Genomic DNA, 25,771 nt, shown 5'->3' with positions numbered 1-25,771 from the left:
ATGAAGAATTAGGTGAGGCCAGCAGACTAGATACTTCTAAGGATTCTGGCCTGCTTTCTTCCCCTTCTGTGACCACAGAGGAGAAGCATCATACACTATGGTGATGCGAAGGGCAGCTGAGGTCCTAGACCTTCAGCTCCCTTCCGAGTCAGTCAAGATTAATATCTTGACAGAGATCCTACAGCCAGGTGTCTTCTCCTCGGAACCCTTGCTGCCCTTCAACGAGGCCTTAACTGATGTCCTACTGGGTACCTGGTCCAAGCCCAGCACAGGGGCTCCTGTGAGTAGGACAATCACCCATCACCATCCCCCTGCACTAGGCGACCCAAATTCCTCAACAACCACCCTACCTCTGAGAGTTTGATAGTTCAAACCTCTACCTCCCACAGTGCATTCCTTTCCGCACCCCCGGACAGGGAATCCAAAAGGCTGGTCAGTTGGGGTAAGAACTTTTTTTCTTCCGCTACCCTTGCGTTCGGTTAACACTTCAAGCCTACTGGCCCATTACTCCCACTGGGAAAGAGTTGCGTAAGTGCTGCCACAGGTCCTGAAGGACGCCTGGGCCATCCTTTCTCAAGCACTATCAAATGGGAGATGCGCGGCAAAGTTCGCCATTCGTTGTGGTCTCAACCCGACTGACTCGTTGGGCAGAGCCATTTCATCGACAGTGGTTGAGAACTTCTGGATTTTCAGGGAATGTCCAGGTCACTCTCATGGACATGCCATTTGATGCCACCTTTCTCTTCGGAGACAAGACCGACATGGTGCTGGAGTGCTTTAAGGACCTACGGCCTATGGCCAAGTCCTTAGACCTCTCAGTGGCCACACTTCCCCCATCTGCCTTTTGCCCAATTCACGGCTACGGAAAGGGCTTTCAGCTGTGCCACCCAAACCCCAGCCACAAGGCCCCGCAAGTTCAACAGCCTCTGTGCGGCCGTTGGCGCGGCTCGTTCTGACCACATGGGTCTGGTGGCCAGAGGTTGGGTCTGAACCCCCTCCCCCCGCAGCCTCAGCTGCCAAACCTTCCTAGTGCACCCCTTCCAGATCATGGGCGGCCAGTTGCTGCATTGATCAGCCATCACCTCCACCACTGGCAGAACATCACTGTGGATAGGTGGGTTATCCAGATAGTTCAAAGGGGCTACTTCTTCCCCTTCAACACTACCCCTCCCTCCATGCCTCCATCTTACGACCGGCTGATGGAGGATCGCCTGGCTTTGCTTCAGGAATAACTCTCTTTGCCAAGGGAACCATAGAGAGGGTTCCAGCACCAGAAGTAGGATGTGGCTGTTATCCCCGCTACTTTCTGGTCCTGAAAATGGACCATGGTTTTTGTCCTATTCTAGATCTGTGCATCTTCAACTATTTCCTCAAAAATTAAATGTTCAAGATGCTCACTCTGGTTCAGGTCTTGTCTGCATTGAACAAAGGAGACTGGATGGGAGCGTGGATTTACAGGATGCCTATTTTCACATTCCCATCCTGCCTGATAATCGGCACTATCTGCGGTTTATGGTAGGTCACTAGCACTTTCAGTTCACCGTGCTCCTCTTTGGCCTTACCAGCGCCACTCAGGTGTTTTCCAAGCAGTGGCAGTGGTCGCAGCTCAACTGCGCTGATCAGGGGTGGCAGTCTTCCCCCGTCTCGACGACTGGCTGTTGAAGGCAGGCTCACCCTAGGCTGTCGTCTCCCACCTCCAGACTACAGCGAACCTCCTGCATTTGCTGTGGTTCACTATCAACGTGCTAAAGTCATACCTGACTCCCTCTCAGACGCTCCTTTTCATCGAAGCAGTACTGGACGCAGTGCAGTTTCAGGCCTATCCTCCCAATCCGTTAGTCCAGGATATTCAGGCTATGATACCGATTTTTCAGCCTCTTTCCTGGATTTCGGTGAGAGTGACTCTGAGACTGCTGGGCCTCATAGCCTCCTGTGTCTTGCTAGTGGCACATGCCAGATGACATATGCGGGCTCTGCAGTGGGCGCAGCAGCAGAGTAATCTCTCCGACATGGTCCATATCTCGGAGGGAACTCCACGGGACCTGCAGTGGTGGCTAACCAACCGCGATTGGGTCATAGGCAGGTCCCTTCCCCTTCCTAAACCAGACCACACAGTGGTGATAGATGTGTAACTCCTGGGATAGGGCTGCCATCTTGGAGAGGTGGAGATCAGAGGACACGGACTCCACATCAACTTGCTGGAGCTCCAAGCCTATCTTCCTTCAATCAAGGGAAAGCTGGTTTAAGTCTTCACAGAATTGAAACTGCTTTAAACATTTTCATTAAGTGAAGCCTATCTGTTCTCTGCATGAATGACCAGGGTTGGACTCTGGTTTAAATTATTGAATCATTTGAATGGACTTAAAAGGATAGTGACTTTATGGTGGACACCAATACACTCCAACTAATAAACCACTTCCTTACAGTTGGTCATTTTTATGTAGGTTTTTTCAATACAAATGAACTTAAGCAGCAACGCATGACATTGAATGCAACTAACTGATACTAGCCAATGAGCAGGTACAGGATCTTCTTGGAAGAAATAATGTGGGAACACCTTGAAGAACTGATACTAAAGGCACAGACGGGCTCAGACTCCTCTATTTTCTAAAATACTTGCTTCCTTCTGCCAGCCTTCAAAATTAGGCTATGCTTCCTGCACGGTGCAGGAAATGTACATTTTCACAACACTCAAGAAAGTGGCTGCTGTGCTTAGAAGTGCATGCAACATAGCTGGCAAGTTAGAATTGTAGTGATCTGTAGGCTGGTATGAAAACGACATAGCAATTCAGTCATAAAATGTAACGGTACAAGTTAAGAAATACATGACCATTAGCAGTTTTGCAATACATGTGGTGGTATTAAGGCCCAGATACTGATCTACTTTCTCAATCCCTTTCCCAGTGTCCAGAGCTAGACCTGCTATATGCAGTCAAAGATCAATCAGCCCATTGGCATTAGTGAGTAGCGGTTGGTTTGGATGATGTGTAGTGCTGGAGTGCTAGGGTCTGATGTTTCATGGGTCTGTTGGTGTGTGCTGCGGTGGCTTGGTGGACGGAAAGGGGATGGGCTGCAATCAACTGTCCTGGTTGGAAGCTTTCTCAACCAGCAGTTTCTGGCCCTGTCTTCAATCATTAGCAGTTCGGATTATGAGCACCTCTTTCCATTTGTGCAATAGGTGATACGCGTAGGTTATCAATAATCTTCCACCATGTTCTGTCTGACACACCTCATCGTTGGCCCTTGCCGGGACAATGTGGGACACCACATTCTGCAGACGGTGAGGTCAGTTTGCTCCAGAAGGGCTTGTGAAGCTGCATTTTGTTTTGCATTGGGTCTCTGGATATTTCAAGAATGCAAAACCCCATGAATCTTCCTTTTTCAACCTAGGAGCTGGAGACTCATTGGCCCACCGTGTAACTTCTCCCACGGTCAAAGCCATTCTTTCATGTTCCAAGCCAGAGGCGGCAATGTAAGCCTTCTCTGATGCATGCTGGGCCAAATGGCTACTGTTGATTATATTGTTCTTTTTGTTCACATGTTGTGTTTTCTTTTAGTTAAATGCACATTATCGATTTACTCCATTTGCCTTATTTTTTGCCTGTTCTTTTCACAGGAATCAAGAACCCCGTTTGTGCTGCTAATCGGTTACTGTGTGAGGGGCAAAAAGGAAAGCTCTCTGCTGGCAGAATTCCTCCTTGGTAATTGTTTGGATACGCTGGATTTTCCTGTTTCTTTTGGGTTTTAATGCGTGCAAGCTTTGAAAGTTATTCTTGTCCAAAGACTGCTGATGCTGTTTGTTACACATCAGCCTTCGCGTGCCTCTGAGGGCAAGATGTGCTTTGTTCTCGGCTTTTAGAACAGCTTGTGCACTTGGAGTAGCTGGCACGGGGATGAAAACAGTACGCAGTTGTAGTTACCTTCCCTAGGGCTGTTTACATTGATATTTGTATCCTTACAAATTCACCAACTTTGATGTTTTCATTTAAGATTACAAAAACTATAAATTAGTGTACAGAATGTATGTGTATATCTCTTTTAAATGTATACAAAGATACATTTTCCATGCAGTTTTAAAAGCTCTGGCTCGAATTTCTAACCTTTGTTTAAGAAAGCAGTCTGCATACTGCAAATGGCCGAATGAATGTGTTTGATCCGCTAGGAGTCCCTTTGTGCATAATCAAACTTAGGAACAACTGCCCCACAGCGTCTTGGTCAAATGCTGGAACCTTCAGCATATACACCACCAACGAGCTGACATTATCTGAAGGATTAATAGGGCCAAACTGCAGCAAGGCTTCAGAGAAGATCCGGATCTTTTTGATCTGATGCGTTAAACTCCAGTCCAGCTAATGGAGCTGCATTTGGAGATTGCAAATCGCGGAGCGTATTTGAATCTTAGCCCTATTGAAATAGATGTGATTATTTATTTGAAAGCCATGGAAATAAATAACATTGTGAGCTATTGTACGTGTTGAATAATCAATGGGAAGAGGTGTGATACAGCGGCCAGGGCGGCCGACTCCCGAACACGGGGCTCACGGTTCGATCCCCAGCGCCGGCAGCAGGTTAGCCCAGCACATTGTGACTCTCGGCAATAGCTCGCTTAATCTTCCCGACGGTCTCCAGCACCTGGACATCTCGCCTGAGGTAGCTGCGTGCTTTACAAATGCTGGTATTATTATTATTAGTTGGACGCGTCCGGATGTGGAGCTAAAAACACTTTTTGGCTGCTGACAGAGATCAGTTTTTTGTTGGCAATACTCACTTCCATTACCACTGCCACGCTTGGTTCTCCACACCTTTCACAGCCCTTTGCTGTATATTGCTGTACTTGGCAAAGCAGCTCCATTTCTTAAAGAGACAGTCTTCCTTGGCCATTTTCTATCAGTAAAACAAGTGGTCTGATGTTTGAGTCAAAACTCCATTACTATACAGCATCACAAGGAATTGTGCAACCTATATGAAGAAAATGCAATAGTGATAACAAGTGATAATAGTTTTGCTTCATCTGTTCTCTGTAAGTAACAGATATTACTACTACCCAGTTTGCGAACCTTAAAAGGATGTATGGCTGAGTTGGCTTTTTTCAAGAGACTTGTGTCAACTGTTTCCTAGGACAGATCCACAAACCGATTGGCCAATACTTGTGACTTTTCTATTAATATCCAAAAGTTTGCCTCGCAGTGAATGTAAGAACAACAAGGTGATAGATGGAATGCTTGAATTAATCTCAGCCACTGGCGATCACTCTAGGCAGCATCCCAATCCATCGTCTTCACCCACCATGCCACCTCAGTTTGGACCCATCCATATGCTAATCAGTCTTGAACCTGCTTCATTGGAAACAGTCCAGCCTAATCTGCCAAGCCAGGTCCTCCCCGAATCGGAATACAAGCAACCTCGGACCGGTTGTACCTTTATTATGGGCTCTTCAGCCAGGTATAGCTTGATGCCAGTGGACAGTGAGCACGAGACCCACGTCTGGGCATATCTGTTGCATTTAAAACGTCAACTGCAACAACAACAAGGTGATGGATGAAATGCTTGAATCAATCTCAGCTACTGGCAATTGCTTGGGGCCGCTTCTCAATCCATCATGTTGACCCTCCATGCCACCTCAGTTTGGACCCAAACATATGCAAATCAGGTTTGACCCTTCTCCACTGGGAATAGTCCATCCCATACTGTATTCTATTTCGTCCCTGAAACAGAATACAAGCTACCTAGGCCCAGTGAATGGACCCACTCATACTCACTTCTTCTCTCTGGGACCTGGACTCAAATTGAAGCTGGCAGACAGACAGCATTATGCATTATATACAACCCTGCCAGACATTCATCACTCTTGCATTGTCCTTCTCTTCCCCTTGCTTTCCTTCATTGTCTTGCAAGTGATGCTGATTGAGCTCTAACAGACGATTCTTTGGGATGGCTATCAATCTGAGGAATTCACTCTCCCTGGTGGAGTGCCACAGGGTTTGGCCTTGTCCCCTACACTCTTCAATATATATGTAGCCCCCTTGGCCAGATTAATAAAAAGTTATGGCTTTACATTGGTGTCATACGCTGATGACACGCAGCTTATAGTGTCTGTAACACAGTCAGTAAATGATACGGCAGCTCAATTTTGCAGTTGCATCTCTGCCTTGATGGCCTGGATGAGTTCCAACTTTTTGAAACTCAGCGCAGATAAAACTGAGGTGATAGAGTTTGGACAGAAAACTTTGGCGTGGAACCAATTATGGCGGCCTACTGCGGCTGGCATCTGTCCGACTCCGGTCAATAAGGCTAGGAACCTCTGTCTTATGTTTGACAAGGAACTTACTTGGGCTCCTCAGATTAACCAAGTCTCATCAGCCTGCTTTTTCATGTTAAAGGGCTTGTTGAAGATTCCTCCATATATCCCGTTTTCTATGAGAAAAACAGTGGTAGGAGCCACGGTTCTAGCTAGAATTGACTACTGCAATGCCCTTTATTTGGGAGCAGGTGCAGCTCAACTCTCCAAACACCAGTCAATTCAAAACGCGGCAGTAAGAGTCCTGCTTAAACTTTCTAAACATCATCCTACCTCCAACAGTATAAAACAACTTCACTGGCTCCCAGTGAGACGATGCATCGATTTTAAAACACTCTGTCTTGTGCATAAAGCCTTGTTTGGTGGTGGAGCGAAGGATATGCAACCCTTGTTTGCTAGATATGTACCTTCACGATCATCTAAGATCATCTTCCCTTGGTTTGGTACAACTTCCAAGGATAAAGAAAGCAAGGTGTGGAGGGAAACGTTTTTCCTTCCTAGCTTCCAAACTATGGAACTCACTGCCCACACATTTAAGACTCCAACCTAGCAGATCTGTGTTCAGAAAGAAAATCAAAACATGGCTCTTCTCCCAAACCTGAACATGTTGATCACTGTCTCTGCACTTTCACTCGGCAGTAGTGTGCACTATAAATACTTTCAATCAGTCAGTCAGCTCTATAATTCATGCTGAAACTCATGCTGTGCTGTGTACTCTTACTGCATATGGTTCCTTACCAGTTCATGACAGTCATAAAGCACACTTTCTAATTCACTAGCCTGTGATGGCGCACAGCACCCTCTCTTTCGGGAACTCCACAGTCAGCCTTTGTCTTGCCATACCTCTTGATCACCTCTGTCATTGCCTAACCACCATTTCTCTGTCATTTGTGTTCTGCTCAACCATGTGTTGCACCTGCACACCTTGTTCCCAAGTCACAGTACCATTTTCTGGTGCATGTGCACTCAATGCTATAACCAAAGGGGGGGGGGGTTACTGTTCCATCCGTGTGTGTGTGCTAGATACTCACGCTCACAATCGAGAGAGAGAGAGTAGAACAAGGTCTTAAAAACACCATCCTTATTAGATAGTGAAGAGAACATGGTCTCAACCAGTCTACTGGGAGACTGGAACTCCCTAGCATCTCTAAAAAAACTACAAGTTAAAATTGCACTTCATGGCACGATAATGACAGAATACCTCAGGGCAAACGCATCACCTAATGGTCTGCTAGTGAGAAATGCACCACACATCTTTCTCGATGACTTAATCTTCAGACGAGAATGGAGCCAGATCGCGTGGAAATGCACCTGCGACTGGCTAGTCCTGATTATAGGCACAGCTAAACGCCTATCTGAGGCACTCATCAAAATAAACATATCAGAAAATGGCCTAAAAACCGGCATTAGCATTGCGGCATACAAATCCCGTCTGGCAGAAATCAATTCAGAGATCTCGGACCACCGCAACTATCTTTTACAACAAAAGATTCAAAAACTACAGAAGGATGTGAAAAGATTCTCAAAAGAAAAAGTATACCCATATATAAAGGAGGATTACCAACCCTCTGACAACGATGCCCTTTCTGATTAGGGCTCGATAACCTCGACCAACTCCAACCGATCATCCCACAGCAACTCAAGCTGGGGCAGGAATACTCCAAAACAGGGACTTCTCCCAGCACCCCCACCACCTCTTATGTATGGTTATCCGAACTCTCCGTTCCATCAACAGGGGCCAATGTGGTACCCCCTGTACCCGGGTTCACACCAAGGGTACCAACAACCTATCTTCCATCACCCTACACCTCCTTTTCAGAGCAGAGGCAGGGGCAGAGGCAGAGGAAGAAGAAGCGGGAACAAACAACTCCACTGGCAGGACATGGAGAACCAACGAACACCAGGAGCATGACAAACCCAAAACCCTAATTGTCAATTTATCAAAAATACTCCTGACCCCAAAAGAGACCTCCGTCATAGAGATGGGGTTAGGATTTGTCCCCACCCCGAAAATGGATAACTTCCGGATGAATGAAGAACTTCACCTACTGTTTAGGAAAATACAACTGAAAAGTTTATTTCCGGACAAACCAGCTCCTGAACGAGGGGACTCTGGGCTCAGACCTCCCTCGAAATTCACACCGACAGCGGGTATGGTACCAAGCGAGGTTCTCACCTTTGAGAAGGCAGTTTTGAAAGAGGCTAACCAACTGCAGAGAAAACCCACATTCAACAACTTATCAAACAATTTGCGCCGAGCAATTGATTCCCTCAACGAGGACTAGAACATTGTCATCAAGCCGGCTGACAAGGGGGGCGCAACTGTGATTCTCGACACCTGCGAATATGAACAGGAGTGCCTTAGGCAGCTGAGTAACACCCAATACTATTAGAAACTGGACACAGACCCCACGGAACAACTCTTAACCAAGATAAGGATCATGGTCAATGAGGCAGCCACAGAGGGGTGGATCTCTGCCCAGGAAGCGGCATTCCTGATCAACAATGACCATAAGACACCCTACTTTTATCTACTACCTAAAATTCATAAGGGCATTGTCCCTCCACCAGGTCGCCCGATCGTATCGGCTCAGTACTTGAACCCTTGAGCCAATTCAGTGACTTCTTTCTACGGCCTCTGGTCCAGGCCACCCCTGCCTGCCTGAAAGACACCCGTGAAGTCCTGAACCTGATTCAAGAAATCAATGAAGAAAACACCAGACCGATTGAACTACTGGTCACGTTAGATGTAGAAGCTCTCTACACGAATATCCCTCAGGATGCTACCATCGAGGTAGTAGGGGACCTCCTGAACCAAGCAGAGCTCCCCACCAACACACCAGCTGATTTCATCCTGGCATGCATTACCATCGCCCTGAAGGACAACGTCTTCCTGTACAGCACCACGACCTACCATCAGGTACAGGGTACCTCAATGGGTAGCACCTTGGCGCCCAGTCTGGTGGGGCTGTACATGTCACACTTAGAATCTGCCCACATCTTCATGGACGAGAACTCCTTCCAAGAAAATCTCATCACGTGGAAGAGATAAATCAACGATGTGCTCATCCTATGGAACGGTCCAGTAGAAACTTGCGCTAGGTTCTACGATTGGATTAATCATCTCAACCCTCACCTACACTTCACGATGATGCATCAAAAAAAGAAATCCTCTTCCTGGACCTACTAATCACCATTTATGATGGCCATCTTCATACCAAAACATTCAAAAAAACGACGGACCGCAACAGCCTGCTGAGCTTCAAGAGCTACCATCCTAAGGCACTCCGGGAAAACCTACCTTATGGCCAGTTTCACAGGATTAGGAGAAACTGCAGCAAAGTTAAAGACTATGACGAACAAGCTGAGTGCCTTAGCAAAAACCTATAGGACAGAGACTACCCTATGGAAGTTATCCGCAAGGCAAAACAACGCACCAGGAATAATAACCGTCAGGGCCTTCTGGAAACCAGATCACATCAAACAACCGAAGCCATAACCTGTGTGACTACTTTCACGCCTTTATCTAACCAGATCAAAGGGATCATCAAACGTAACTGGAAAATCCTTAACACAGGCACTTTGGAGATTGAACAACCTCGTTTTGCATTTAAACGGACATCGAACTTACGCGACCACACCCGACCTCAACCCAAGAAGAAACCCAATGACAAAATACTCTGGAACCTACCACCGGTGTCTGGCCACTACTCGTTTGGATCATGCAGTTCATGTCCGACCACCAAGCACACGAAGACAATCCAGATCGGTGATTTTTCGTGGGCACAACACGCTCACGAATTGCAACACCAAAAACTGTGTATACATAATCACGTGCCCCTGCCAGCTGAGATATGTCGGCATGACCACCAGACCTATCAAAATCAGGATGAGCGAACACAGGAGCACTATACGCAGGGGCCGCACATCTACCAAAATGACCAACCACTTTATTGAGAAAGGACACGCCAGGGACGAAATGGAATGGACCATCTTGGAGTCAAACCAGACATGGAACAACGTGACACTCTTGAGACGTGAGCAACGCTGGGTCCACCGCCTACGTACCCATGTTCACGGCCTGAATGATAAGATACCGTGGGTGGAACTATAGCTCTCTAAAACCACAAACAGCACATTAACATACTGATACCAGGAATAGGGATATGACACTCTGTCAGGGTTTTAAAAGACTACACCTACCCTTATATCTCATACCTCCCTTAATGTAGATTTTCTAATGATCGGATCCTCCCCTTTCCTGTCGCACTATAACCTGCCAAAGACCTAAGTGTTATCTGTAAAATGTCCCCTCACACTCCAAACATGGTGATCTGCACATCAGCTACATGTTACTAAGAATAGGCTGATTAACTTCATTTTCTAACAGCATAGGACTGCACTTTTGTCCCCTTTTCCACACAATGAATCTGTAAGTGTTACCATGCAAACACTATCCACATACTAGCCCCATAGTTTAGCGTGTATTTACCACTGAGGAAATTCTTCGCACTTCATTTTACATGTCAAAAACATGACGATATGCTGGGGCTGGAACTTCCCATTTTTGTGGCCCGGGGCTGTCCGCGAAAGCATTATAAGATCTGGAAGAGGTGGGCGGACTACCGGGGCCTGTGGTTGGAGCCCCCGTGGCGGCAGATCTCCCTGTGGGTTTGGGGTAGCCATAGTATGCTGGAGTGTGTACCGTCTGGGGACGGCAGCCACGGGTGGGCTAGGTGGTTTCGGGTGCGGTAGGCCCCTGCTGGGGCAGATAGTTTGTCATCTTTGTTCTCTTTCTGTGGTAACTGGGTGTTGGTTGGTCAGTGGTTTGCTAGGGAATCGAGCGCATCTCGTGGGGGGGGTGAGGATCCGAACTGACACTTTAGCTTAAAATCTATGTTGACTTGGCTTTGTTTTTTTCTGGGAGTTATGTTCATTTGCAATGTAAAATGTCCTTTGCGATGTGGTACTGTATATTTCTATGCGGCAGTAGTCTCTGGGTTACAGAGCCCTGCTTCTAATGTGCAAATGACAAATAAAATCTGTTGTTAAAAAAAAAAACATGACGATACCTCAAATGCTGCCCATTGCAATACCACATACATTGACCATCGGAGCTGTGCCTCCGATGAGTCTGACGCGCATGCGCAACCGGATCACGGCACATGCGCGAAGTGTAAACACTAATTCCAGACGCATGCGCATCAATTCAGAGAATGACGCAGCACCCGGAAATTGAAACTGCCTCCAACAGCACACGGAGAAGTATATCTAGACAGGCTCCATGCCGGGCACACAAGATTTGGGCCGGCGTACGGTGGGGTAGGTGCTAAGAGGCATCTGTTGACCAAAAATAACGTGAGTAACTCTGGAGCAACTGACATACTTGTAGCGATGGCGGGGGCTGAGGCTACGTAGTTTTTGAGGGGGATTATAGGAACGTTGCGTGCATTTATGTTAATCCTCTCCTCCTAGACCGTGAATCTACGGGGATAACTACGCCGCCACTCATGGAGAAATTCTCCAATCTACCATAGGTGAGGTATCTTACTAGAACTTTGGCTAATGTCCAATATGACCATGACACGCGGGGGATTGCCCGGATGGCCTGAGTTGGATGAACGCACGTCTACCATGCATCACATGACAGTGCGCTGCAACATCGGACCGCCTTGGGTGATCACTCTAATGCGCTTGGCTATTTTTATTAATGAGGTACAGAGGGACCCCGGCACATCGGCAGGGACACAACCAGGTATGACTAGGCGGGCAAGAGTACCATGAGTACCCGTATTCCACTTCATACAGGGTATTACCATGGTGGCTCTTGGCTCTACCTCTGACTACCGAGGTCCACACGGGGTGGCTGCCGGTTCCACACCCTTCTAATAACCATCGCACATCAGGTGGCCTGCAACTACCGACCACTAAGCAGGCTCTGACTTAAAAGCTATGATTTCATATATGTTTCCTGCCTTTTTGTATTCCTTCTTCTTTTTATCTCTAGGTCTCATTGTGGAGCAGATCAACTATCTGGTCACAGCGGTGCTGTAATTTGCATAGGTCCGCCTGCTCCTTTAACATTGGGAGCTAGTATACCCCCTACACTTACATTTGCACACACTCACTGCACTTTTCACTTGTTTTCACTGGTACTGATGAAGCTCGTTGGATCATTATAACCTTCTAAGCGCGAAACATGTCGACCTGACCACCCCTTCTGTTACCTAGGGTACACTACTACCCACGTTGTAACGCACAACCTCTGGTTTTTTAGTATGACAAGGTTACCTATATACTACTATTAAATTCCTTTTCTTTTGGTATCCCTTAGCCATTTTTAAGTCACCTCTCTCATACACATTCAGTGTACATAGAGGACCCTCTCCACATACCCGCACTCATCTAACAGCTGTTCTCTTAAAAGATCTCCTCAAAGCGACCCTTCGGGGGACCCGTAGGGCATTGCAGCGCCGGCCCAACGAGGAGCCACCGCCCCGGGGTGTGTGAGGGCAACAAGAGATAATAAGTGTCCTTCCCCGCCCCATCCCACACAAAGAGGGGCCCAGACCTAGTCCAGTTATTCTTCCCCTAGCAACTTTCTACCTTGTTCTACTCTCTCTCCCTCGATTGTGAGCGTGACTATCTAGCACGCACACAGATGGAACAGTGACCCCCCTCCCGTTTGGTTATAGCATTAGATTTTGGAGCACGGGCACTGGACCGTAATTAGCTCCTGGTCCCCCTCTCTTTTTGTTTGACATAGCATGTGCACTCAATACCATCCCAATTTACCGTTTCAGAATAAAAATTTGATTCTTGGAAATCTGTCCCCTCGTCTTCTGCTGATTTTGCGGTACGAGAAAAAGTAGATCCATGTGGCTATACTGAGCGTGATTTATAGAGACCCTGGATTAGGATAAAGGAGTTTGTGATGCTATGAGTTTTGGGTGAATTGGATGGAGTTCATATGATCATTTCTGAGAGGCCTAATAAGACAAATAGCCAGGAAAATTCTGCTTTAACGTATTGTGAGATACATTTTGTTTGAGTGACTACATGAAACCCATAAATGTAGATAGTCACCCGGGTAAACAAGATGGGCTACAATGTCATAGCACAGCACTCATGCCAAGATTAAAATAGACTGCAGTAAGTGCAACTCCCACCCATTGTTGTCATTCAAGCCCAGTGCTGCTCTGTGTTTGGCATTTCTAGTGACAACTAGAGGGAAGTAGAGTAGGACTAAGTAAATCATGTTTTCTCCTCTCTAGCTCCAAAGCAACCAGATGTAGTAGGCCCCAGTGATTTTTCTGTACCAGTAGTTAATGTGTCTCCAATCTTTTTTTTTTTTTTTTTTTTTTTTTTAAACCGTTTATTACAAATCTCAAGAATATACAGATATGGGCCTACAACCTTCCGGCCGGCCGCTAGGATGACAGGAGCATATGACATACGTTCATAAAACACTTGGTGTTGCAGAGGAGCATAATCAGGAGGTATCAATGCCGTGGGCCATATCAGTCAGACCCCACAATACGGTTTCATTTTATACAAACAACAAGAAAAAACCACACCCACAAGGCAACCCGCAATCGACAGTAGCAGCACGTGCTCCCCGAACGGGGGACCCCAAGTATCCACAGGAGTCTAAAGAGGGGAAGGGGAACAGAGCAAGGACTGGGGGAAACCCTGTGCCCGGGGCTGGGGGAAGGAGTCAGCTAAGGGGACGGGGCTGGTGAGGCAGCAGGCAGCAGTGGTGGCGCGCAGATACCCCCGCGATAGGCGTTCCAGGGGCCCCATACTTTCACCCATGTCCCAGGCTTACCCCTCGCCACATACACCACCTTTTCTCGAAACATGCACCAGTCCATGTGTTCTTTCCAGGCCGACACCGCCGGGGGCTTCTGGGATCCCCACAGTTGAGCAATATCACGCTTAGCTACCATATATCCCAGAGTCACCCACCACATCTGCGGAGCCGAGTAGTCAGTTGGTTCCCACACATTCAACAGGCACCTCCTCGCTTCAGGCAGCATCGCGACACGCGTAACCACTCGCAGGACCTCGTGCACACCACGCCAAAATCGCTCCACCTTCGGACATTCCCACAAAATATGCAGAAAGGTCGCCAAAGCACCACACCCACGCTTACACAACCCATCCTCAGCATAGCCCATACGCAGAAGCCTTGGCCCCGTCATGTAGACCCGGTGGAGTATCTTAAGCTGGACGAAGCGAAGGCGAGCCGGTATGACCACCTCCTTCGGAGAGGCCACCGCGGAGATCCAGTCCTCGTCGTCCAACTCCAGCCCATCGGCAACCCAAGCCTCTCGGAGGCCAGTTAGCAAGCCCGAGCGGTCATTGATCAGTTTTTTGTAAATAAGTGAGATCGTGCTGTCTGGGACATGGCCATCTAGCACTCTGTCCTCCAGGGGGGAAGACTCCGGGATGGAGGCAACGTCTGGGAAGACGGAGCCCAGTGCATGACGGACCTGCAAGTACCGAAAGTATTCACTGTCCTGCAGCTGAAACTCCGTCTGCAGCATCTCGAATGTTTTAAATCCCCCCCTCGTCCAGAGATCCCCAACTTTACTGATGCCTATCGTGTCCCACTTCTCGAAGCCCTTCGAGGTCCACAGGGAGCCCAACCTCTCAGATGCGTACAGCGGTGACGCCCGGGTCAAACGGTCCTTCCACCCCATAGCTGCATTAGCCGCGTGCCATACTCGCACCATGACACGCGTAGGTCCCGTCAGCCGAGCGTCGGGCGCGCCAGAGTAGAGCGCTCGATTGTAGTCGCCACCGGGCAGCAGCATCTTGTCCATTTCAAATGCCGGGTTCAAGGCGGGCCCGTAGAGGCCATGGTTAATTGCAGCTAACTGGGAGGCCCAGTAATACCGTTTAATATCCGGGAGGGCAATCCCCCCGTCGTACCATGGGAGCGTCAACTTCGCCAGGGCAATACGCGGCCTCCCGTCCCAGAACAGGCGGCGCTGTAGACTCTCCACCTCACGGAAGTAGCGCGCCGGGACTAAGTCCATAGTGTTCTGGAGAGCGTACAGGAAGCGTGGCAACGACATCATCTTAAACAGCGCCGCCCGGCCGAGCGGTGAAAGCGGCAGGCGCCGCCAGCGCGCGACGTCCTCCTTCAAGCGCTGGAGGGGGGGAAGCAAGTTCCGCTCGTAGCGGGCCTCCGGGTCCAGAGGTACCTAAACCCCTGAGAGGCAATCTGGATCGGACAGCCCCGCGGGAGGACGGGAGCCTCCCCGGAGAGCACATACACACATGATTTAGCCCAGTTGATGACAAGGCCTGAGTTGCGGCCAAATGAACGTAAAACATCAACCAGGACTATTAGTGATTTACGTGGGGAGGCTAGGTACAAAAGGATGTCGTCAGCGTATAGGGACACGCGGTCCTCGTACTCGGGGGTCCAACGGAGACCACGGATGGAAGGATGCCACCGCAGCCACTCCGCCAGGGGCTCCAAGGCCAGCGCAAACAGGAGCGGCGACAAGGGGCAGCCCTGCCGCGTGCCCCGGCCCAGCTCGAATGGGGCCGATACTCTTCCGTTTACCACCACCTGCGCCAATGGGCCCGAATACAACAATTCGACCCAACTGATGAAACCCGGGCCAAATCCAAACTTCGCCAGCATCGCCCAAATGTATGGCCACTCAAGCGTGTCAAACGCCATGGTGGCGTCTAAGGACGCCAGTATGGCCGGCTCCCGCACGAATGGAACACGTGCGAGCACCCCGTGCAAGCGCCGCAGATTAAGGGCCGTGTTGCGATGGGGAATAAAGCCGGACTGGTCTTGATGGACCAGATCGCCCACCACGCCGACCAGCCGATTGGCCAGCACCTTGGCAAGAATTTTGGGCTCCGCATTTAAGAGCGAGATAGGCCGATAGGATGTAACCCGGTCCCGAGGTCTCCCTTCCTTGTGGATCACCACGATTGTAGCCAGACGCTGGTCCAGCGGGAGGGAGCCCAGCGAGTGGGCCGCCAGGAACATCGCGCGAAGTTGGGGTGCCAATGCATCCGGTCGCAACTTATACAACTCGATAGGGATGCCATTCGGGCCCATGGCCTTGCCAGAGGCGACCGAGCGTATGGCGAGGGCAATTTCGTCGGAGGTGGGAGCGGCATCCAACGACACCCTGTCCTCCTCCGAAAGGGAAGGGAGCGCGATATCCCTAAGCAGGGCATGGGAATCCTCCTCCGAGCAGGGAGAAACCGGGGAATACACTTCACGGAAATAATCCGCGAAACAGGAGACAATTTCTTCTGGCTCGGTTACACTCACACCATCCATCCTCTCAATCAGCGGGACCACACGATTCGCTCTCTCCTTTTTATCCAACCACGCGAGCAGTTTACCAGCCTTATCACCCACATCATACAGTCGCCCCTGTTGCTCCCTACTGAGGCCCCTGGCCGCCTCCGTGACGAGGGCCCTGTAGGCCGCCTGCTTAAGCTGTAGGACATGTAGCGCAGCATCTGTCACCCCACCCTCTAGATCACCCTCCAATTCGGCAATTTCGGCCTCCACCCGGGTCACCTCCTCCCGCTCGCGCCTCCGGGCATGGGAAATAAGGGATAGGGCCTCCCCTCTGAGAACTATCTTGAAGGCTTCCCACAGGGAGATAGCCGAAGGGACGGACCCCACATTCTCATCAAAGTATCGCTGTAAGGATTTAATCAAGTCAGCGCGAATGGTGGGGTCGCGCAGGTACCAGGCATTGATTGGAACTACCCTGCCCTCACCCCTCGGGCAGACATCAAAGTGTAACAGGAGCGGGGAGTGATCTGAGATACCCCGCGCCAAATGGCGCACCTCTCCTACCCTCCCAACATAGGCCGCCGGGACAAGGACATAATCAAGCCGTGAGAGGCTACCATGGGCCCCCGAGTGGAAAGTGTACTGCAGCTGCGTGGGATGTTTTAAGCGCCAGCAGTCCACCAATCCCAGTGTATCCAAGAGGCCGGACAGCCACGCCTGTGCCCGGGGGAGGTCCCTAGGGGGGTGACGATCCACAGTCCCAGAAACCACCGCATTGAAGTCCCCCCCAACCACCAGAAGCCCCCCCGGAAGGCCAAGGAGGAGGCGCCCCAGGTCTGCAAAAGTGGTCGACTGTAGCCCCGGTGGGACGTATACTGATACAAAGACAACTACTTTGCCCTCCATTCTCCCCACCAAGACAGTGTAGCGTCCCCTATCATCATGGAGCACCTCATCAATTTCCAACGGGAGCGAGTTCTTCACCATGATGCCCACACCCCGTGAGCCCGACGTGAAGCCCGAGTGGGCCACTAAACGGTAGCCACGCCGATTCATGGCACAAAAAGAATTACCAATAAGGTGTGTCTCCTGCAGAAAGACTACATCGGGTGAGATTCGTTTCAAATACTGCAGGACCACACTTCGTTTGATCCTATCCCCCAGTCCATTAACGTTCCAAGACAACAAAGTCAAGTCCCTACCCCCCATCACACACAAAAGCCATCATTCGTCCCCCCGAGAGCACCTTGAGACCAATACAAAAAAGGGTTTGCCTTGTGGTAAAAACGAACAACACCCCACCCCAACCCACCCACCCCAACAGAACTCCCCCCTCCCTGCACCCCTGCATGAGCCCGAACAGCCCCCCCAAAGTGCAGTGTGCCTGTCGCCCCATAGATGGTTAAACTAACTAAGCCCCCAGAGGAGGAGGGAGAACCCCCAAGAGACCCCACACGACCTCCACAGGAGGGGAACTTACTCGAACAGACGAACAGTCCAAAGTGACATCAGTTTTGTCCAGAGCGAGGCCTAATATTAGTCCCTCAGTCCTGATCCGGCGAGCCCTCTCCCCCAACCGCTCCCCCCCACCCCCCCGAGCCCGATCCCCAGACAAAGTATCCAGCCAGTCCCCAGCCGCTTCGGGACGATCAAAAAAGTGCGTGCGGCCATCCACCTCCACCCGCAACTTAGCTGGGAAAAGCATCGCATACTTGAGGTTTAGGTCCCGTAGACGACGTTTGACTCCGAGAAAGCTCAGTCTCTGCTTTTGGACCGCTGGAGTGAAATCAGGATAAAAATTTATGTCCATATTGTCGAGTCTGACCGGTCCCTGTAGTCTGGAGGATTGCAGAATAGCATCTCTGTCCCGAAAGTTGAAAATCCGGGCAATGAGAGGCCTCGGAGGGGCTCCGGTCTTAGGCCTTCCCCCGGGAACCCTGTGGGCCCGTTCCACCGCGAAGAATTTACTCAGCCCCCGGGGCTGGAGATGGGTGAGAATCAAGTCATCCACGAATAGGTCCGCCGCCGCCTCCTCACGTCCCTCAGGCACCCCGATAATGCGGACATTGTTCCTCCGGGCCCGACCCTCGGAATCCTCCAAGCGGCGGTCCATCAGCGCACTCGCCTGACCAAGCCGGCGCACCTCCTTTTGGAGGGTCGCCACATCTGTCGTGAGGCCCGATGTGGTGTGGGCCAAAGAATCGACCCGATCATTGGTCTTGGATAGATCGGCCCTCACCAAGCCAACATCCACGAGAACCGAGTCTATCTTCTGCGCCAGTGTATCAAAATGCTGGCTCACCGAGGCCTTCATCTCGGCGATAGCACCCATGACATCCCGCAGGGTCAGATCCGCGGGCAGAGCAGGAGCATCAGTCGGGCCCTCAGGGGACCTACGCGGCACCTCGGGAGATCCCTTCTGGAGGGTGTAGCGGTCCATGCTGTTAGACTGCTGGGCTGCGCCACGTCGGGTCGATTTCACCTTTGCCCGGTCACCATCTTGCTTTGTGGACATGGTTCCAGTCCCCCGATCGCGCCAATCACGTCGTAAAGGGCAGGCAAGCCGGTTCACGGGCTCCGGGGGGGGGCCACCACAGATCCGCGGGGTGGATCACAGCCGGCGGGCCGGCAGGGTACCCCAACGAGGCCACACCACCTCACAGTGCCCCGCGACCCAACCTCGCCAAGACAGCAAGGAGGGTGCAAAAGCGAAAGTGAAAGTGCGGGGTACGCGAGTCGCCGAGCCCTGCCCGCCGCTGTTGTTCACTTTGTCTCCGGATAGCCCCACAGATCTAATCCGGGGCCCGGCGTGGAGAAGGCCGCAAACCTCGATCGGTGATCCCGCCGGTGTCCGAGGTCCAATTTGGAAGCGGAAAACGGGTGCCACCTCAGCTCGGGCTCACCAAAACAGTCCCCTCATCTAGGACAGGATATTTTCAGGATATGTGTAGGAGGTCACGGAGGTCCTCGGGAGCCTCGCACCTACGCGGCCATCTTGGTTGCGCGCTAGGCTCCTCCCCCTGTGTCTCCAATCTTAAAATGAAATGGTGTCTGTGTTTTCAGAACTTGCTATGCTGTTCAAGATCACAAGTTGATTGCAATCTCTAGTATAATTATAAGAAAAAATTAGAATGTGAGTTATGCAATTTGTGGGGAACACCAACAATATATTAGGAGAGGACTATCAAAGGTTTCAGAACTCTTGTTATTCGCCTAGGAAACCTTCTGAGTTTCCTGGATTATGATTACGCTTGTCACCATACCTTAAAAGTTGGATATCTCGCTACCTAATTTTGTTGTTGACACCAAATCAGCAACTCCACATCTAAGACGACTAAATATTGACAAAGAAGGAGTACCGGGGGGAGGGGGGGGGGTGGGGGGGTGGAGGGGGGTGACACTCCGGGAAAATTAAAGATGTGAGCTGACAAACAAAAAGCGCTCTTAGAAAAACATCCTTCTTCAAGCTATTGATCCAGCTAGCAATCAACGGTGCAAAACCGTCACACAGCCAGGCAAAGTGAGGGACGCCCAACTGTTTCTCAGAAGTGCTTTCTCTGGCACTCAGTCCACCTCTGTTGGACATAGGCTATGCTCACTACATTTTGGGCAGAAGCTGGTGGGTACTAGGAATGATTTAACAGGGGTCATATTCAAGATGCTTTTTAGTTGGGCAAAATAATGAGAGTGGGACCATGCTGAGACCTAACCTGTAGTTGTTGTGACAAGTCTTGGGCATGTCATGTTTTTCTTATATCAGTAGAGAAGTGCACATCACGCTACAGCAGAGGCTGATTGTCAGAGACTTATCCCTGGAGGAGCAAACGTTCCGGCAATGCTGGAATCAGTCGCAGCGCCGGGCTGGGGTGCGGCGACCGTATGCGCCGGAGATCCCGCTGGGAATGGTAACGGCGCTTCCGCACGGCGGAGACTGGTCGGGATTGCAGGTATGGGAGGAGGCGGGCCTCCAAATGTTGGGCGACTTATATGAAGAGGGAGCGCTGATCCCTTACCAAGCGCTGCAGGAGCGATTCGACCTCCCGAGAGGAGACTACCTGATGCATGCGGCGGTGACGGGGGCGATGCAGGGGCATTGGGGAGAGGGGCTCTCGGAACCCGCTATATCCGCAGCCTGCCAGTACACAATGATGTCTGCTGGCACTTATAAGGCGGTGACGTGTTTGTACTCCAGGATGCTGCGCGAAACCCTGCGACTGCTGGCGGCGCTCAAGGCAAAATGGGAGCTGGATGTACAGACTGAGATCCCGGACACTACATGGGCGGGACTAGTGCGGAGGGCTAGGAAAAGCACCAGGAACGCGCGCTTTCAGCTGATACATTTCTATATCCTCCACAGGACCTACCTTACACCGAGTAAACTTGGGAAGTACTTCGGGGTGGCAGATGCGGCGTGCCCTAGGTGTGGAATGGTGGGAGCGGAGCTCGGGCATATGCTGTGGGACTGCCCTCACCTGCGGGAATACTGGAGGGCGGTAGGCGAAACACTGGCTGCGGTGACGGACAGGGACTTACAATACACCAAGGCGGTTTGTGTCCTACACTGGTTTCCTCACACACCCAAAAACAAGAACACCAGCAAATTTATCGACATGGGTCTCCTGCTAGCCAAAAGGGAGGTGACGAGACTCTGGAAGGCGAAGGCGGGCCCCACACACGAGAGGTGGGCCAAGGAGCTACAGAAGTGGGCGGCGAGTGAAAGCACGCTTAGATATCAACTAGCGACTCGCAGGGCCGATGACAGGGCGCTAGCGGCGGCCACAGCATGGGAGCGGTTGGTGCAGGCCCTGCGCAATGACGCGATGTAGGTGGACGAGACGCCATCTGAACCCGAGGGGGACCCCCCGGTGCATTCTACCCACACAAACACAGGGAATGGTTAAGTACTTCTGAAATGTACCCCAGACTAAATCCTAAGGCCGGGAACAGTCACAGTCGCGGGCGGGGGGGCACGGGTGGCGGGGAGGGCGGGGGGGCGGACAGGGGGGTAGGGATGGGGGAGGGGTAGTGCTGAAGGGGCGGACGGGGGGGAGGAAAACTCGAAAGCGGAACGCAGACGCCCTACTATGTTAGTGGCAAAAGTGTAGTTCACAATATAGTTCGGTATTATGGTACCCTGAATGTCGCTGCCCGGCCTCCGGGATGTGGGCTCATGAGCTGTGTACGGCGGTCTACATGACCACGGGAAATGGGGCGCTGGTAGAAGCGATGCAGGAAAAGTAAGAATGTACACTGCTGATAATACTGTTCTGCAATAAAAACGGTTTTATAAAAAAAAAATCAGTAGAGAAGTGCACAGACAGTTGGATCTCCAAATTAGCAGAATTAACCTAATCAACAGACTGCAATTTATAAAAAGGTGTGTGCAAGAGCTGGTGTCCATGAATAGACTTGACATTCAATGCTAAATCTGCAAATATAAATACAGAAACTTGTACAAAGCACCAGGATAATTCATGTAAGCCAAACAAGCTAGAATGTATGCATGTAGCTTAAATACAAATGTGTTTCTACCACCTCAGTGGATCTCAACATGACCGGGCAAGATGCACTGAATTTGTGCAGAACTGTTCTGGAATGAGCTAGGAAACTTGTGAATAGGGCTTTGGCAAAGGGATATCAGACCTTGGCCAGTCACTGCTCATTACACGGATTTGATGAGTTCATTCTGGTCTCCTATGGGTGTGTTCTACCTTTTTTAGTATTAGTATTTTCAACCAGACAGAAATCACCAAATCATTAAGCATACTTCTGTCCTGTTTTCAGTGTTTATTTTTTGTGGATTTCAGTGGTGTTTTCTCAGTGTTTTCCACATCTCTTGAAATCAGTGCGTATCAGTGTTTATTCAGCTGCCTAATCCCAAAAATAGACCAAACCTGTGTTTTTCCAGTGTTTCCAAAACATTGTTGGTTTTAGCAGTGATTTTTATAAAGCAAATGCTAAGTTTAAAACAGAAGTAATGCAGAGTATGTAGTGTCTTCCCACTGACAGTGTGTCCAATGGACTTATGTTAGACTGTTTTTTTTAATATCCAACTTTCTTGAAAGTTTTGCAGCAAGACACATAGTAGCATATCTCCAAAGAATACATTGTACAAGCACAACAATTCACCAAGCCTAATCCTCAGCAGCACATAACATTACATGGTTAAAGCACAGCCCATTATAGCTACACCATTTCCCCCCATATTTGGCCGTGCTTCTGTGGACAACCAGGAGCCTCAAAAATTGGTTTCTCCTGAAGCGCGCACCAGTGCTCCCTCTTGAGCCAGCATTTGACAGTCCGAGGTTTTTGTTGTTTTCAGGTAAGAGCTGCATCCCAGGACCAGCCAGGCCCCCCAAAAAAGATCCGCTCAGCCTAGGGGCCCCCAACCTCTTCCACCAACGCCAGCAGCACAATATGGGGTGACAGATCTAGGGTGCGGCCCAAAACAGAGGAAAGCCCATTACCAACCCCCTCCCTGAAGGGCCTCGACACGGGGCATTCCCGTGCCACATGAAAGAAGTCTGTCGCTGGGAGCACACGTCATGCACACATTGACTGTACGTCGGAGCGCGCGTGTTGTAGGCGCCGCGGGTGATGTATGTCGTTGTAAGCAATAAATAGCACCATACACAGCCGCAATGAGTTCTCTAATTCTCGGGGCGCCAAAAAGGCCTCTCTCCATTCCTCTTCATCCAGTGTTCCCAACCAGGCCTCCCATGTCTGCCTTGCCTACTCAAGGCCGGGTGAAGCATGGATTTCCAACAAACAATAAATAATAGAGATTCCCCCTTTACCCAAACGCCCAAAGAAAACCTTTGCCTCTAGCGGTCTAAACTCGGGCAGGAAATCGTCTGGGAGATTGTGAGCCTGCAGGGCGTGGAGTAGCTGGAGGTAAAGAAACCACTGCAAGTTATGTAGTCTGCATCTGACCTGTAGGTCCTGAAATGTCACAATCCTACCCTCCGTGGACAACCCCTAGATAGGGAATCCTAATTTGGCATTCAGGGAGCTAAACCACTTGCATGGTATGGGGTAAGGGTAGTTGCCCAGAATGTACAAATAGCACAATAGACACACTATTTTAAAGATGGCAGTACGCCCCATATGATTTAGTGGCAGGGTAGCCCAGTGGCCCTAAGTTAAACTGCTTTAAGCATAGAAAGTCTGTGTATTGCACTCTCTTTTTCATCTCATTACCCTCTCTCAAACCTTATAACCTCTCACACTAAGTCTGTCTGGTTACAGGACTATTAATGTATTAAAAAAGTAAGAGTGCTATATTCAACTGTTTTAATAAACATATTTCCAGACACAATTGGGAGTCATTCGCCCACACTTTACTGAATATTATTACATTGTAGAGATGATCAACACTGCCAACAGCATAGTACCTATTGGAACCTTTACAATTTTGAATTATACCAGGTTAATTGATGATGCTGCATTCTACGGCACCTGAAACATAACGTTTTAAGCATGTTGCGCCCTGCTTTTCTTGACTCTTTGTCTGTCGACATTAGGGTGGTGCTGCTGTTGTTTTGACATTCATAGCAGCTAAGTGTCCTTATGTCAAATGTATCACTGTACGTCAATCCTGACCTTTTAACAGACATGCCATTGTAACCTGGTACTTGAAATGTTGGTATTAATATTGTAACTGTGGGCTCAAAATCCCCAGCAGTAAAGTGCAAGTGCATTTTCTTCACAGGCAAGAAGGTGAGGTTAAAATAGGAGGTAGGGGTCCAATAAGAACAATTTTAATGAGTGTGGCTCCTCTCATGCAGATCTGCACAGCAAATCAGATCCCTGCCAGAAACTACAAGGACTGTCCTGCTGGAACCCTGACCTGCATCCCAAAGGATTGTACCTGCTAAACACCTGGAACTACAGCCCTAAGGATTTTGTCTTGCTTCAAGAAGCGGAGGAGTGGACTCCCTGAAAGCAACAGGTTAAAGGAGCTCCACCTGCACCATCTCCACCAAGAAGATCCCAGCTGGCAGGCGTCCAGGAGATGTTTAAAAAGCTGGCCAGGTGCATTCTGGGAAACATAGTCTGAACATCCCAAGGACCATCTCAGAGCATCTTGACCCTTGGATTTGTGTTGTGGACATTTTGGAATCCCAAAAGGACCTTCTGGAAGAAGATCAAGAAGATTAGAGATTTTTTGGTAAAAAGCTCCATAAGGTGACCGACCTGTCGTCCAGAGTCAAGCCGCCAACATTGAACCGTGACCCGGCCTGGATTTCAGGTTCGTCCCGCTGAAAGCTCCGGAGCTGCAGCCATTGACGAGACTTCGAGGAGTTGACAGGTGCCTCGCGCTGAACCAAGCCAACGGCATCGACGCGAATCTCGTCTGACGAAGTGCCTTGCTCAGTGACAAGAGGATGAAGCTCTAAAAAAGATTCTAAGTGCGAAGGTAAAATTTTGACTGAGACCTCCCGCTTAGTATATCAGACCAGAGCTTCATCATGGTTGCCCTCAAACTTTGACTTTACCCCGGTTAAGCGTGACCAGATGTCCCAAGTTGGCGCTTTGTTTTTATAGGCACTCGGAAGTGTTTATTCTTTACAAATTCATATCTCCAGTTCCCTATGTTAGATCGTGGTTGTTTTGGTGTCTATTTGTTCATAAAAATATAACCTATTTTTAAAATTAGGTGTTGGATTTTTTTGTGTGTTTGGTCTTACTTATTTAATATATTTGTGTTTTAAATGCTTTACACACCTGTCCCCTAAGTTAAGCCTGCCTGCTCATTGCCAGCTACCGAGGTTTGGGGAAGGGAATAGTTATTGAGACCTTGACTGGACCATATATTGTTATTGTGGCTTTATTACTAGTGGTAGGTCCCTACCTACACCTACTCATAAACCACTTTCCAACACTCAGTAAATTACTCACTCTGACCCTGTATTATTGGTGTAGTTACAGAATACAAGCTCCTTTTTTCACTCTCCATAGAAGGGGACTTCCTCCATTCACAGTTCTTTAGGAGAAAATGATAAGAAATAAAGTCAGGAGTCACTTACCATTGCCAATGGTGTAACAAAAAATGATGAGGTGCTCCTTTCAAGGTGGGGAAGATGATGAGGCACTATAGCCGTGGTGGGGCATGGTAAGAGGAGCTCCTGACGCTCACCTCTCTCACATATATTCATAGTTGTGAGGCTGAATTGGTACCCCCT

General features: G+C 49.6%; 1 protein-coding gene across 1 annotated transcript in view; it reads left to right on the top strand.

The window, feature by feature from the left end:
* Positions 1-25,771, top strand: part of TASP1 (taspase 1) — a 662,603-nt gene that overhangs the window by 219,273 nt on the left and 417,559 nt on the right. The window contains exon 6 of the mRNA XM_085612698.1: positions 3,617-3,701. Within this exon, the coding sequence (XP_085468824.1) occupies positions 3,617-3,701 (85 nt within the window). The remainder of the gene's footprint in view (positions 1-3,616; positions 3,702-25,771) is intronic.

This window comes from Triturus cristatus, chromosome 6 (assembly GCF_964204655.1).
Source record: "Triturus cristatus chromosome 6, aTriCri1.1, whole genome shotgun sequence".
In the NCBI taxonomy this organism is placed as follows: Eukaryota; Metazoa; Chordata; class Amphibia; order Caudata; family Salamandridae; genus Triturus; species Triturus cristatus.
This window is presented reverse-complemented; position numbering and strand designations above follow the sequence as displayed.